Consider the following 15,838-nt stretch of genomic DNA (forward strand, 5'->3'; position numbering starts at 1 on the left):
ACGAAAATGTTTGGTTTCTGATGGTTGTTTTTTGTGACTGAGCTTTCATTTACTTTGTTCTCAATTTCCTATTAATCCTCTGTCCTTTGACTACTGGCTCTTGAGCACCCTCATATTCTTCTTGTCTTGTTGTCCTTCTTTTTTGTCTGGCACAACCTTCTTATTCTAGGCCATGCAACTTAAATGTCTGCCTGTACAGTGCTTTATCAGCCGTTGTACAAATTTGTTTTGAATATTATGCAAATAACATCTTCCACCTGAAAAGAAAATTGACACAATGTACTGTTACCGTACAGCAGCATTTTCTCAGTCTTTGAGCTGGCCATTCACTAGGTTTGGAAAATCTTGACTGCAGTATGATAGCTAGCACTTGTCATGTTACTGATGCAGTATGTGTAAAGTACCACTGAAAACTGCTTCTGACTTCAACCTTTCATGCGATGTTTTGCAGTCAACAAGCAAATCAATGACAAAGAGAGAGTAGCAGCTGCGATGGAGAATCCAAACTTGCGTGAAATTGTGGAGCAGTGTGTTACAGAGCCTGACTAGTAGCTATAATACCCATAGAGTTATCATTTTGATACATTTCTTAAAATATCTTTGTTTTAAAAAAAAAGAAAATAATAATAATCAAGGCCTTGAGCTTAGTACTTGAGTTCTTTTTATCTTCCACATGTTTTTTAAAAGAAATTGTTTATAAGATAGATTTAAATTATGATGAATTAGTCTCTAAAATAAAGTGAAGTGTATAGTGTTAAGAGTTTGTAATTTCTGGTGTCCAGAGAAATATTTTATGATTAAAAACAAAACACCACATATGTATTGCCTTCTGATAGACATTGTGATATAAATTCAGTTTTGCAAGTTAAATTTCTATATTGTTTCAATCACTGCACTGTAAAAATAAAACAGATTCTTGTACTGAAATGCTGCTTTCCGAGTTCAGAAATTTTCTTTTTTTTTTTTTTTTTCTTTAAGCTTAGGTTTAGATTTCTGTTAGAGGAGGAAACATTTCATTCAACTTCTTCGTTGTTGATAAACACATTAAAGCTGAAATGAATTCAGAAAAAGAATTCGGAACCAAGGGACTCTACTAGAACAAGGTAGATTTTTACTGGGAGACTATTCCTGTTAAATATTTGCTTTTTTTCTCTGTAAGTACGTGTTTCTGATTCTGCAGGCTTTGCTTTATAATTATCCTGGGGGTAAAGCTTTCCTATGGACAAGATCTTGCCAGTTTGATCCTGCTTTTTCTTATGACTTACCTGCAGCATGGAAGGTGAGAGGAATCCCACAGCCCTTCATCCCTGTGGTTCCCAATGTCGTTTCTTTTTGCTGCTCCCTCACTCATCTCATCTGGGGCGTCCGTAATGTTGCCAGCTGTCACATGTTTTCTCACTGGAGAAGTTCCCTAGCGTTAGTTTCCGTTGCAGCTGTGGCTTTGACCATGGATTTACCTTTCCCTGAAGAATTAGGCAGATATTTCTCGCTCAGCTGTCCTCCCAGTGGAAGTGATGTTCAGTATTTGCCATGCAGCCACAGGAGGGCCTCAGTGGCAAATGTATGTGGAGGGAGAAAGGCTGCTGCCACCCATCTCACGCCCCATGGCACCTGACAAACTATTCAGGTATCCCAGGGGTGTGTTATCTGGTCAATGCATAATAGTTATCCCCTGCAGTAGTTCATGAGAGATTTAGGGAGCCGTTCCTCCGTGAAACAGTGATTACTCTAGTGGGCTTGTATTTGGTTAAACGGTGAGAAATCCTTGGAGTTCAGTGCAAACATCTGTAGAGATTTCAGGGATTTGTAACCATTTTAATAATAAGCCACATAAAGCTCTCCTGAAGGCATGAAATGATTGAACGGGCTCCAGCTAGGCTATGCGTTATAAACAGTGGGGGAAATTTTTCCCTTTGTAAAACAGTATGCTGACAGATGTCACAGCTGTGCCAACAAGAGCTTGTAATCTCCCTACTTTCAGTGCCAAAGTTATCTAAAAAAAAAAAAGGGGGCGGAGGGGGGGAGAGAGAACAATCCCCTTTTTCCATAGGTTACTGCACGTCTGCAGAACTGTCAGTTCTAGCGTTTGTGTGGAAAAATCACTTTCTTAACTTCCGTTACTCAGCTTCAATTAAATTTTACTTAAATTTCAAAAGCCTTTGTGCCCTCATTGCTCACCCTGAATTTAGCTTGAGGGAAGTATGTATGTCCTTAAGCAGCACTTTCTACAGATGCTTCTGTAAAGTATAATTATATGTAAGCTTAAATGTGGGACACTGCTATGTCCCCTACCTCAGGTATTCAGCAGAATGTGAAGGGAATTAGCTACTTGATGTTTGCATGGGAAACTAAAAACTTGGTACTATTTCCAAAATAAATAAAGAACCCATGGACCAGTTTTTTTTTTAAATTCTACTTTGGGCAAAACCTAAAATTTGTGTATTTAGACTCCTGCTGGAATGGTCTACCATGAAGTATCCTAAAAGATGCATTTTGCAAGGTTTTCTGTTGGGATTTTTTTGTTTCTTTGGTGGTTCTTTTTTTTTTTTTTCTTTTTTCAGCTGGGAAGACTCATTTAATGGTAACTACTTCTGTAAAATAATTTCTTTTCTGTGAAAAGCAGGTGGAGATGTTTTCCTATGATAAGGTTCCCAGTATTTCTGTGCCATGCCATTAAAACAGAAGTATAGAACAAGAGCAATGTTTTTCTTCCCCACTGTTTACTCTTTAATAAACTAGTTAGATGGTAACTATTGCAAATTGTAGTTTCAGTAATGCAATTAGCAGTTCAGTTCAATATAAAGGATTTATTCTGTGCAGTTACTTGTCATCATCAGCCCAGCACTTCTAATACAACTATTCTTCCAAAAACTTTTGAATTGCTAAATCATGATGTACTGTGACGCTTGTACTGTTCCTTGCAACTTCTGTTTTTGTTTATTGCTCCGTAAGACTTGCTGTCATGCATCGTATCCAAAATGGATTCAAGGCAATGTCTGCAAGTCTGCACAAAATCAGTTTAAAAGAGAATAATACTTCATATTTGAGTCTTTATTTCCATTTTAAAATTAAAACTGAACTGACTTTGTTTCTATTAAGTAGAAGCAATCTGTCATTTTTTTAATTTCCTTTTCAAAAGGAGAAAAACAAAAGCAAAGGATTTTTTAACTATTAATGATTTCTGGAGAGAAGGAAATGAGCAGAGCTAGAAATGTTCTGGAGGTGTTCTCCCACGAGGGGGAGCGTTGAGAAAAGATCACAGAACGGTTTAGGTTGGAAGGGACCTTCAAAGATCCAACCCCCTGCCAGGGACAAATTCCACTGGATTAGGTTGCTTGAAGCCCCATCCAGCCTGACCTTGAACACTTCCAGGGATGGGGCATCCACAACTTCTCTGGCCAACCTCTTCCAGTGCCTCACCACCCTTGTAGTAAAGAATTTCTTCCTCATAGCTAATCTAAATCTACCCTCTTTTAGTTTAAAACTGTTACCCCTGGTCCTATCACTTCAGGCCCTGGTAAAAAAGTCTCTCTCCATCTTTCTTATAAGCCCCCTTTAAGTATTGAAAGGTCTCCCCAGAGCCTTCTCTTCTCCAGGCTGAACAACCCCAGCTCTCTCAGCCTCTCTCCACAGGAGAGGTGTTCCAGCCCTCAGATTGTTTTCATGGCTCTCCTCTGGAGCCGATCTCTGCGTTCAGGAGCTTTCAAAAAAACCTGCTCATGTTCCTTCTTTTAATTTTCCATTTTTCGTTCCTTAAAATCAATTCTTTTTGCCTCGAAGGGAAGCCTAGCACACCCACCAGCAGCCAAACCAGGGCTGTATCCCAGGTCCTGGCCCGGTGCCGGCACAGAGGATGACTGAGAGCACACGGGCTCCTGGCAAGGGTGAGGGTAACGACAGCTCAAAGGCTGTTATTATTTGCTGTTTGTCTTTGCTTTTTGTGGGCTGTTTAATAATGGTCCAAGATGTAAATATATGAGGGCAAAGATAATTTTCTTTATCAGAGTTCCAGGTTACACTGGTTTAAAGCTGCCATTAGATACTGGGGAGTTGTCCCTCAGAGCTGTCTCTTTATCTTCTAATTCCACATTTTACATTTTTTGCCTTTAAGCAGAAACTGTCTCAGAAAACTTTCATCCCTTGAGAAAACTTATTTGTTCCTGCCAGACATCCCAAAATAGCACTTAGATGCCTTTTTTCTCTTTGTCTCCTGCCATACCAAAACTCCTGAGTTTGATCTTTCATGCCGATACTCTGGGAACTAGATGGAAGAGGTCAGTTTTCAAGTGCGAGACTCAAGCAAAGAAGAAAAACCCTAAACCCTCTCACATGTTTGTAGTAAGAGATGTATTCAAGAATACTAAATTTGAAGACAGATCTGGATTTGTATCACCCAAATTTTAGAGTGGTTCTGTCTATGGTTCAGCATGCTGCAGGTGTAAATTGTACTCCAGAAGAACATTTTAAGTATAAAAGTGAAATGCCTCTGATGTTGGGAGTTGTTTGGATGTGAGGGTCTCCTTCTACCACTGCTTTTTGGGTGGGTTTGATGAAACCTCTTTGGCAAAGCTACTTGCATCAAAGTGCTGGTGATTGACAAGACAAATTTTGATTAGTTATTCTAACCAAGCCTTTTTTTACCTTTCTGATATTTTTTAAGCATTATTTTAAAATGTTATAAAGACAAGAAATGTAAACATAACTGTTTGCTTTGGTTGGTATTTATTAGATGAGAATATTTCTTGTCCTGGGTGGATTTTCATGAAAGTACTTCCTTAAGCATAGTATCAGGATACCATTTAAAATTGTCTGAATAATCAAATAATGTCCTGCTATATTAGGCCTATAAACTGAATGGATTTTCTTTTACACTTGATAACATTTTTTTTTTAAAGCAAGAAAGTTAATATTTTTGATTTACAATACAGCATTTTCATGACATTTCCATGAGCTGTTGAAGCTTCTTTCTGATCGATCTACTCCCGCACAGAAAGCATCAAGAGAAAAATAAGAGAATCTTGTTTTGATTGTATGTTCCTTATGTCAGGCAAATATGTCCTCATGCCGTTGCTGTGTAAGCAGAGATACTGCTTGTCAGGATTCATAAAGGGAAGGAAACAGGCAACAGTTTCAGCTGCTTTACACTGAAATGAACACAGAGCTTTAATCGCAATGCATCTGGGACTGTCCGCTTCCCCTACTGCCCCCAGAAAATAGTTACAGGAGGGAAATATCTCTAAAGTAATGGTTTTATACAGAGTGGGAGGATGAAGAGAGGTTTCGCACTTGCCCCCCAGTGCTGAATCCTGTGGCACCTGCTTCTGCATCACCCAGTGTGTCCATGTGGCTGGGCAGCGTCTGTCTGTTCCTCCCAGCTGGGGCTGTATGCTCCTCGAAACGCGCCATGTGAGATTATTCTCCGATTGGGAATGAGCCCTGACACCTCCTCGCAGGGAGCTTGCTGTGGTGCAGGAGAGCAGCGCTGCACACAGCTGTCCGCACATGCACAGGGCTTCAGCAGCGGTGGGCGTGGGGGCTGCATCCCATCCCAGTTTTGCACCAGGGTCATCGCACAATTCAATGACATAGTGGGATCGAGCGCACCCTCAGCAAGTTGGCAGATGACACCAAGCTGAGTGGTGCGGTCGACACGCCAGAGGGACGGGATGCCATCCAGAGGGACCTGGACAAGCTGGAGAAGTGGGCCTGTGTGAACCTCATGAGGTTCAACAAGGCCAAGTGCAAGGTCCTGCACCTGGGTCGGGGCAACCCCCAGTATCAATACAGGCTGGGGGATGAAGGATGGAGAGCAGTCCTGCCGAGAAGGACTTGGGGGTACTGGTGGACGAAAAGCTGGACATGAGCCGGCAATGTGCGCTCGCAGCCCAGAAGGCCAATCGTATCCTGGGCTGCATCAAAAGCAGCGTGGCCAGCAGGTCGAGGGAGGTGATTCTGCCCCTCTGCTCTGCTCTGGTGAGACTCCACCTGGAGTCCTGCGTCCAGCTCTGGAGCCCTCAGCATAAGAAGGACACGGACCTGTTGGAGCAGGTCCAGAAGAGGGCCAGGAAAATCATCAGGGGGATTGGAACAGCTCTCCTATGAAGAAAGGCTGAGAGAGTTGGGGTTGTTCAGCCTGGAGAAGAGAAGGCTCTGGGGAGACCTTATTGCAGCCTATCAGTACTTAAAGGGGGCTTATAAAAAAGATGGCGGCAAACTTTTTAGCAGGGCCTGTTGCAACAGGACAAGGGGGAATGGCTTTAAACTAAAGGGGGGTAGATACAGACTAGATCTAAGGAAGAAATTTTTGACGCTGAGGGTGGTGAAACACTAGCACAGGTTGCCCAGAGAGGTGGTGGATGCCCCATCCCTGGAAACATTCCAGGTCAGGGGGCTCTGAGCAACCTGATCTGGTTGAAGATGTCCCTGCCCACGGCAGGGGGGTTGGACTAGATGACCTTTAGAGGTCCCTTCCAACCCAAACTATTTTATGATTCTATGATTGCTTGATGGCAGAGTTGTCATTGCTGAGTTTCTGGGAAGGGATTAATGGCAGCCCTGAAAGGTACAACTGCTTTTCCTATTCCGTACTCGATTTTGCCACAGTCCAGAGACAGCTGTTTGATAGATCAGTTTTCATTTGAATGATATGTCCCAGAGGAAGCTTCTGCTAAACTAGTTTTCAAGGCATGAAAGTCCGTGTGCAGGAGGGAGGGCTCTGCCCGTACCCATGCAGATTGCGTTGCAGAATTACTGGTGCCTGTTGTGTGCTTAAAGCCTATTGACCATGAGCAAAGCCTCCTGCAAAATTCAGCAGGCTTCAGGAGGGTAATTTCTGCTCAAATTACACTAGCTCTGTTCCAATTTCAATGTAAGTGTATCCCACAAAACACCATGAGAAAGACCCGAAATACCCTGGTAAAAGGAAAAGGCTTTTTTGGGGGAGGGAAATGGCAATGATTTGCTTTATTTCTCTAGAAATTTAATCCCAAGAGGGTTATCATATTCCATTTCCTGATCCAACACAAAAATGCTCCAAGTCATGCTTTCAGAGTCTCAACCCGTTTCAAATAACCTTTAATTGAAATAAACAGCTTCTGGATTGTAATGAGATAAGTGAGTGTGAGATTTGCACAATAAAGCCTGAGGGCAGCAGGTGATACACACTGCTGTTCTGTACCTCTCGGCACATAGGCACTTGGAACCCGTCTGTAGCCCCCAGCCTCCACACTGCTAACGGTATCGGGCCAGAGATAGCTAAAATATTTTTAAATGCCAATATGGAACTTCAGAGCATTATTTCTCCAGCGGCCCTGCTGGTTTCAGCTGCTTCGGACACCCCTGAAGCTCCCGGCCCCACAGGCTATTTGCCTCCGGACGAGTCCAGCAAAGCCTTACAGCTTCCCTGAGGGATGGATTTGGTTTCTGAGAGTTTTGCGTAAAAACACGAACCAGCTTGTGTTTCAGTTGCAATTGCTAACTCCTGCTTAGGCACAGTGATTGACAGAGCTTGTGAGCTGATTTTTTAAAAACAACTTTACCTTTGCAGGAGGACAAAAATCCTGCCTGGAGGAGGTCTTCAGCCCTGAAGAGCCAGTGGTTTTCAAAGCGTTACACGTGGGAGTTTGTTGGTGTTAGTGACACCCAGATAAAGTGAAAAGCAGGATGTCTGCAGCTTGTTTAGCTTCTTGAGAGGCACAGGTCTATTTCAAATTTCTAAAATGGCTAAAATGGATTTTTCCAGATTACATTTTGCTTGACAGATGATCAAAATATACAATTTTCTAGAAATACCATATAGCTGAGGTCTAACCAGGCCAGCAAATGTAGCTGTGGCAAAACATAATTTCAAAGACATAATGTCATTTTTGGTGACAGCTTTGCTGTGTGCCCACGGGGTTTCACCGCTCGCCAGCCCAGACTTGTGTTACTGAAAGTGCACGTGTACCAGGCAGCTGCCGGGAGGTACCAGGCACAGGCTGTCTTAAGCAAAGTATGTGAGCAAGACCTCCTGGTGCTGGCAAAAGATGAAGCAATGAGTTATTCTAACCAAGGCCTTAGGAAACATTTGCTTAAGTAATGAATTTGCAGTGCATCAAAAGCGAGAAAATCCCATATAGAGATGTGCTGGTTTTGGCTGGGATAGAGTTAATTTTCTTCATGGTAGCTAGTATGGGGCTGTGGTTTGGATTTGTGCTGAAAACAGTGTTGATAACACAGGGATGTTTTCGTTACTGCTGAGCAGTGCTGACACAGAGTCAAGGCCTTTTCTGCTTCTCACACCACCCCACCAGCGAGCAGGCTGGGGGTGCACAAGAAGTTGGGGGGGACACAGCCGGGACAGCTGACCCCGACTGACCAAAGGGAGATTCCACACCATATGGTGTCATGCTCAGCATATAAAGCTGGGGGAAGAAGAAGGAAGGGGGGGACGTTCAAAGTGATGGCGTTTGTCTTCCCAAGTCACTGCTATGCGTGATGGAGCCCTGCTTTCCTGGGGATGGCCGAACACCTGCCTGCCGAGGGGAAGTGCTGAATGAATTCCTTGTTTTGCTTTGCTTGCATGCGCGGGTTTTGCTTTGCCTATTAAACTGTCTTTACCTCAACCCGCGAGTTTTCTCACTTTTACCCTTCGGATTCTCTCCCCCATCCCACCGGGGGGGAGTGAGCGAGCGGCTGTGTGGGGCCGAGTTGCCGGCTGGGGGTAAACCACAACAAGAGAGAATTGGAGAGGATGCAGACAGGGATTGCCCCTGTGCCTATCAGACCTGGAAAACTTCCAGAGAAGGACTTTATCAACAAAGAACCATATCCTTGGGTCGGAAAAAAAGCAATTCAGCAAACTGGATTTTTAATTTAGAACTAGATTTAAGGCACCTCCTTCCACTTCTCTCACAGCAGAAAAAAGCTTCCCTGCACAGAGTGTATTTTACTGCCCAGGCAGCTTGTCTGACTGTCTGAAATCTGAGGGAAGGAACAAGTGTGCATCACTGTATTGGCACAGCGGGGGCACATGTCCTGCATTATAACCTTACTGTTTTGAAGAGGTTACTATAGGCAGATAAATACCCTACAGGGATGTGTTAAATGAACCTGCAAGCGTGAGCTGGCATTATCTGTCAGCTGTTTTCCTGGAACTTGCTTTTTTTGCTTTCCAGCAAGGGAGTTGATATTTTCTTTTCAGAATGAAGATACCTGCTGGGAGCAATGAGGTTGTGTGAAATACTGCGACCATGAGATATGCAGCTCTTCTTCTCGGATGAGTTGCCTGGTAATTTGCTGGGTGCCTGGTGCCTGTGTACAGCCTCAGGTTGCACCACCAAAAGGTTATCCGGATTCAGAGGGGTTCAGCTGTTCTTCTGAGATATCTACTTAAAACCCCAAAACCCTAAAGACAGCTTGTATTCTAGATTTCACTTTTAAAAAATAAATATAAAAAACAAACTCCTTTGCAAACTAAAATGAAGTTCATCATTTTTTTCTGAAATAGCCTGATTCTGCCTTTCACATCTTCTTTGTCCAGCCTCATTGAGAGCAATGGTGACACAAACTGAGTTAAGTTGGAGCAAATAGGCCTTCTGCAAAACACCCAGAGGAAGGCATTCCCACCTCAGACAAAAGCTTTGCCCTTGGTGGACAGGGAATAGGATGTTTTGATGACCATGAGAGGACTTTCCCTGTTTCTGCAGTGCATTTAGATCATTAGCACTGAGGGCTTTGTGCTGGAGCACGGAGGCTAACATTCCTCTTCAGAGTGGCAATTCAGTAAAATGGACCTGACCTCCAAAGCAGGTCTCTGAAACCAGGAATAGTCCCAGTTCCTCAGGGAATGGGTCACGGCCGGGAGGGCTGGGAGGTGGCTCCCCAGGGCCGGGCTCCAGCAGCTCAGGAGGCAGCTCCAGAGCCGCTGCACTTTTCAGCAATTCCCTATTAAATTGGGATTGGGAGCCTTGTTCATCCCCGTTGCTGCTGCCCTGCAGACTGGGGTGGGCAGAGGTTTTGCTGTGCTCCAATCACAGCCATAGGGTTTTGGGGTCACCACGTCGGTGAAGCCATACTGCGTGGCAGCAGAGAAACAGCCAGCGACCAGGTCACACAGTCTGTGTGCAAGTAGAGGAACAGGTCAAGGAGGGTCATATTGGGCAGGATTTTAGGTGCCTGAGGACCATACAATGTTTCTCCAAACCCGGGAAGACAAGCACATGTCACCTGTCCTCATTTGCTATCATCGAGTAATAAAATTGTCCGTTCATATTATTATTTTGCATTTACAATAAGGAGAAACAACTGCAGAGGGCACCAGCAAGCCACAGAGCAATATTACAACCAGTAATTGTCTGCTGGGTGAGGAGCATCCCTGCCCTGGGCTCCCGCTGCTCGTCTTGGTCTGCACGCTCTCCTGGGATCCCAGCCAGGCTGCCCCACTCCCAGGCAGCGATCTAGCACCAGGCTAGTGTCTCATGGGGATGGAGAGTAGTCTGGGTGTTTGCTGGAGAAGCTGTGGACAAGCTGGGAAGCGGAGGAGCCGACGGTGGCAGTGTCTGGTCTGAGCTGTGATGGTTTCTGTAGGGTTTTGGCTCTCCCCACTGGTGCCCATCACAGAGGAGCCACATTTCACGGTGGGAGTGCGAGCACCTGGGGTTACGCCTCTGCCAGAGGCTCAGAGGGAATCTGGGAAACGTCTGCAGGGAAGTGAAAGGAAGGCGAGAGCACAGCAGCCCCCACCACCACGCGCGGAGCCTTGGGGACCTCAGCTAGGGCGGATGCTAGCACAGCACCTTCATCCCAGTCAGATCACCTACCCGGCAGGAGGAGAGCTTCCTGAGCCCAGGTCTAGCTCCTGCCCTGTGGCTCTGCCTTGCCCAGCACAGCCTCAAACCGCAGCATAAGCACAGAGGCAAGCCATTCCCCATCTCCAGTTCCTCTAGAAAGAGCCAGAATCATCCTTTTGCCCCTTTGCTAGGCTCCTGTTGCACACAAAGGGATTTATAGCAGCTTCTGTTTTTCCAGGCAGGACATAACAGATTTGAAATCATGTTTCCAGTCCCAGATCACCAGGCTGCAAGCCCTTGCAAGTGAGGTGTAAGGCATGAGGTAAAGGTACTGTTTGCTTCCTCTCTTACTGCTTATACCTGGGAGGTCTCACCCCCGTCTTGATGGCAGCAGGGCTGTATAGATGGATCATGCAAAAACTGTACATGGGGGTGTAACTATTAGTCACTACAGATGGCAACACAGCAGTTGCATATGGAGATAGAGCTATTTTTAGCATATAGATATTTCTAAATATTTACATCCAGTCATGCTGAGCTTTCCTTAAAGCACAAATGCAGGTCAGCAACTGAGGGTCCCAGGGAGGCAAGCGGTGGCTGTATTAGCTCTGACTTGGGCTGTGCAGGTCCTCCCTCACTCTCTCCCCTCCTTCGACACGCATGTGAAGCAGCTTTCTTTAATTTCTTGACAAAAGTGATCGCTCTAGGTGAGTAAAGCATGCCCTGCCTTGGTACCAGCTATGTGACCAAGAAACGAGGCAGCTTATTTCTCTCCCCTTGCTTTCCTCCTCCTGTTTTCTGCTGCTTTACTTCCCACTGGGAGTGTGTCCCTCTGCCTACCTGCTGCCTGCAACGGGCAGCCCCGGGACGGCCATGACCTGCTGGAGCACTTGCTGGTGGTGCCGGGGTTCAGCACCCCGAAGCAGTCAGATGATGGCTGTTCCCTGCCCGAGCTCAACACCCTGAGCAGCTGACAGCAACTGGCTGCCATATAAAAGCCAAAAAAAAGATAAAAGTTAAATTCTTCAAATCCTTTTCTTGCTGTCCTGCCTTTGCTTTTCTGACCCTCGAGGCTGTGCTTGTGAAACCTTTCCATGTAGCACAAGGGCTAGAGTTTTTAAGAACAAGAGAAAATAAAAACATCTCTTATTCCTAGCTGAAGAGGCATGGATGGATGTTGTGAGCTATTCCTGGTCTGTCTGGACTTTGCTGCCTCCTCACGGGCTCGGGTCATCGGCGGGACTGCATCCCTCACTGGTCCTTGCAGGACTGATGACCCCTCTGGCTCTTTGAGGATTAAAATACTCCAGCTGAGATCATCTGGCCTGGACAGAAGCACTTGGGTAAGACTTGAGAGCCTGCAAAACACAGGTGCTCTGAAAGGGTGACCCAACTGCTTCTTGAGATGCGGAAGCATTTTAAGTGTTATTGTTAATAAGAGACACAAACAACCTCCTCCATAAAATGCCGGCTGCTTCCCAATTAACAAGCTCTCAGTTCCTTCCTGTCTCCAGCTCTGGAAATGTCTGGAGGTGACCAGGGGAGGCACAAGGTCTGATTTCTAATCTGAAGCCAAAAGCCTCTGGCTCCTCTCAGAGAGGCTTTCAGCACATCCCGATGAATAAATACAAGCAACAGCAAAACATGTACAGTTTACTGCCCTAACGCCTTCCTTGTGCAGGTTCTCCTGTGATGCTGCAATCAGGAGGAGTCTTAAAGTGTTTGAGAGCACCATCCTGCTGCTGATTGCCGGGACGCTGCTGCCGGTCACCCATCTCCTGGTCACCCACCTCCCGGTCGCCCATCTCCCTGTCACCCAGCCGAGGCGGCTGTGTTCCTTCCTTCACCCTGGAAAAAGAAACCCTGCAGGACAGCCCTACCCAATCCCCAGGCAATCGCAGCCTGATGGTGGCTGTGAGGCTGGGCAGCGCCCAACACTTCTTCCCATCACCCTCAATGCCAATGCCACTGCTGAGTGCCTGCCGTGCCGCTGCAGCCTCTCCCTGCTGCCCAGGCTGAAGACACCAGACTTGTTGGCGTGTCCCCAGAGCTTCAGTTTCTGCAGGTCCACCTCTCATTTGGTTTTCCAGGTCTTCCCTTGCTTGGGGAAGCCTCCCCGGAGGAGCTAGCTGAGCTCAGCACAAGTTTCCACCGATGAGTATCTGCGAGCTGCTTCCTCCGACTAAGCTGTGCTGATGGACAAGACCTTGGGCTCAGCTTCTTTTAGAAGGCCTCATTATTTTAGTTACATCTAATAGTTCTGCGTGGCACTTACCTTTCCAAATCTCTCCTGTCCCCTGTCCCACCATCACCACATGGGGACAAGCCTTGCCCAAACAGCCCAAAACACTGGGGCAAGTAATGATGCAGACTTTGCAGCTGCAAGGCAGGGTGTTTGGTCTGACCACCCTTCTTTCATCTTCCCCTGGTTTAACACCACCGGCCTTGGTCTCCTTTTATAGTCACAAGCCTTCTTCACAAATTTCCCACTGGATCCTAGCCCAGTTCTTTCCCACATTCTTCATTGCCCACTAAAAGGGAGTTCTCACATCTTGCAAAACTTCTTCTTAAATCATGTCTACCATCTGTCTCCAGAAACTGGGCTGGATCCAGCTCCCCTGACTGACACAGTGCAGAGATGGCTGATTTAATCCTACCTCCGATAAGGTGGGGGGGTGAGAAAAAGCTATTAAGAAGATGCTGGACGGAGGTGGGAGAAGAGGTGTGGACCCTGGTGCCTCCTCAGGGCTGAGCATGGCCAGCCTCGACAGTGTCTTGATGTCAATGGTTTGCATAGCTGACCTGTAGTAAAATCGGATGTTTATAAATAAGAGCACAAACTGAAAGCCTACGGAGAAACAGAAAATATTTCAGGGAGGTTTTATATTTACAATTGGTCCTGAAAAAAAACAGGCAAAGTCCTTTGGAAGTTCAGTTTTGTGGATGTCAGGATGGTTTGAACAGGAGCTGCAACTGCAGGCTGGAAACCAGCAAAATTTGGGAGGAAAGGTCTTTCTTTGAAGTCAATATTTCTGTAATGAAAATAGTCAACTGACCAGTTTTAAATATTACTCTGAAGGAGCAAGTGGCCTGTCCAAGGGGGTTAGTTCACCCTATATTTGCACTAAGCTTAAATTGTCTTCTGGTTTGGTCCGAGCTGCCTGTATAGCCCCTGTGCATCCTGAGCTGCTCAAACAGCCTCCAGCTACCAAACCACATCGGAGCAAAGCATTTGAAACCTGCACTTTAGGGTTGATTGGCTCCAGAATCAAATTATTTTTTAAATTAACTTCATCAACAGTTTCTCGAGAATGAAGCCTGCATAACGTGAGGGTTTTCCCTTGTTCCAAATCCGCCTTCTGTGGATTTATCATCTGTTAGTCCAAAAAGTGGCAAGTGAAACCTGTGAGCAATTCTTTCCCTGTTTGGTAATTACCAGCTGGAGACTACAATAGATTTCAGGAAACTTAGCTGAAATTCTCTTTTAAAAACATATTGTTTGTTCTATTTCCTCTGTGGAAAATATAGGAAAAAAACTACTTAGGAGTGTCTGTCAGAGCTTGGTGCTGGGCGTACAGGGGGGCCTGGGGTCAGCAAGGTGTCCTGGAGGCACGGGGAAAGGAGCAGGCAAAAAAAGACGGCTCAGATGGACCACGTCTGCATTTATTAAAGCAACTCAGCCTGATTTCCAATGCAGCTTGGGCATTGGATTGCTTTGGGAACAGGTGGAGTGGATAAATCTACAATCTAGAAGCTGAGCGCAACCTCTTAGGAATTTTTGGAAAGGCAGTTTCTAGTAATTGTGAAGCTTTACTTGCCTAAATTTCTGTTTTTAACTTTCTATATTTGGGTTGTGTTGGGTTTTATCTTTTTAGACTTTTCCCATTACTCAGAATTTTGTCTTCCCCTTCCCCTCAGCTCTTCCCTGCTTCATGAGCTGCTGAAACATTTGGGTTTTGGTTTTTGAAGTAGCATAGAAGGCGGCTTCCCTGGGATCAATAGCCAGCTTGGAGATCCCTGCAGAGGGATGCTCTCAGATCTTCCTCGGGCACTTACAGAGCCCTTGAGTTCAGCACCCCCGTAGTACCTGCACCCAAGATTTGCTAATCCCACGGGAACCATTTTAAGACAGAGCTTCACAACTTTTGGCCAAAAACCCATGGCTGCTGGGGGGAGCAGGATCCGTCTGGGTCCCTCCTGCCTCTCCCTTCTGAAGTCCCTGGGGACGAAGCCATTTGAATGGGAAGGGACAGTTGTTTTCCAACTCCAGCGCAGTTGAACTTTATGAATCTTTAGGAAAGATTTGGCTCACGGGGAAAGTGCATTTAGAGTCTTTTCGCAGTTCAGCAGTACTGGGGGAGCGAATGCAAAGAGGCGAGAGGCGTTTGCGTGCAAAGGCCAAAGAGGGAGGTGCAGGACAGCAGTAAATTATCTGCCTTCTGTTGCTGGTCGAGCCATTTATTTCCTTGAAAATGCTCTTAAACATAAAAATAAATTCTGTGTCTGTCTTTTATCAAATAAAAGGAATTATTCTTACTGACTAATCAGCTCAATGACTCCCAGGCAGACTGGGACTAGAAAGCCCCCAAGCATGGGACGAACGGCAGCTCTGTGCTGTGGATCGTATTGCGGGATGTTGCCCAAAGCAGTGAGTTTCTTCCTCCATCCTCAACGTCCTGGTGATTTCTGCTCTTTTTCAGCTGCAGCCCCTGGTCACCCCCTCCGGTGCTGCAGCAAGTGGAGCCCAGGGACCCTCCAGCTGCTCAAGCCGACTCCTTACACCACGCATCTGTTTTCCCAATTCCCTATCCTAGCAGTGGTGACAGCAAGGGGTCTTGCTGAATATATACCTATGTGTGTGTGTGTGTGTGTATTTATGTATCTATATACATGCACGTGCAGAGACAGGGGCCAGCAGGTCTCAGTCAGCCTGAGCTGCCTGCAGAGGAAGGCACAGTCTATGCCACGTACCCAAAAAAAGTCTTCAATGACACAAAATTTTAAGAACAACTCAATTGAAAGAGGAGACATTGCTCTGGTATCGGTTGCTGTTGTAATTAAGCTTGCCT

At 45.8% G+C, this 15,838-nt stretch overlaps 2 protein-coding genes across 2 annotated transcripts in view; one reads left to right on the plus strand and one right to left on the minus strand.

The window, feature by feature from the left end:
• The window catches only part of FAM96A (family with sequence similarity 96, member A), a 7,065-nt gene extending 6,138 nt beyond the window's left edge, over positions 1 to 927 (plus strand). Inside the window, exon 5 of the mRNA XM_009321510.1 lies at positions 452 to 927. Within this exon, the coding sequence (XP_009319785.1) occupies positions 452 to 549 (98 nt within the window). The 3' untranslated portion in view covers positions 550 to 927. The remainder of the gene's footprint in view (positions 1 to 451) is intronic.
• Positions 928 to 1,013: 86 nt separating this feature from the next.
• The window catches only part of LOC103914798 (A disintegrin and metalloproteinase with thrombospondin motifs 7-like), a 72,296-nt gene continuing 57,471 nt past the window's right edge, over positions 1,014 to 15,838 (minus strand). Inside the window, 1 exon segment of the mRNA XM_009321511.1 lies at positions 1,014 to 1,050. Coding sequence (XP_009319786.1) covers positions 1,014 to 1,050 — 37 coding nt within the window.

The sequence above is a fragment of the Pygoscelis adeliae genome, unplaced genomic scaffold (genome assembly GCF_000699105.1).
Source record: "Pygoscelis adeliae isolate BGI_AS28 unplaced genomic scaffold, ASM69910v1 Scaffold13, whole genome shotgun sequence".
Lineage (NCBI taxonomy): Eukaryota > Metazoa > Chordata > Aves > Sphenisciformes > Spheniscidae > Pygoscelis > Pygoscelis adeliae.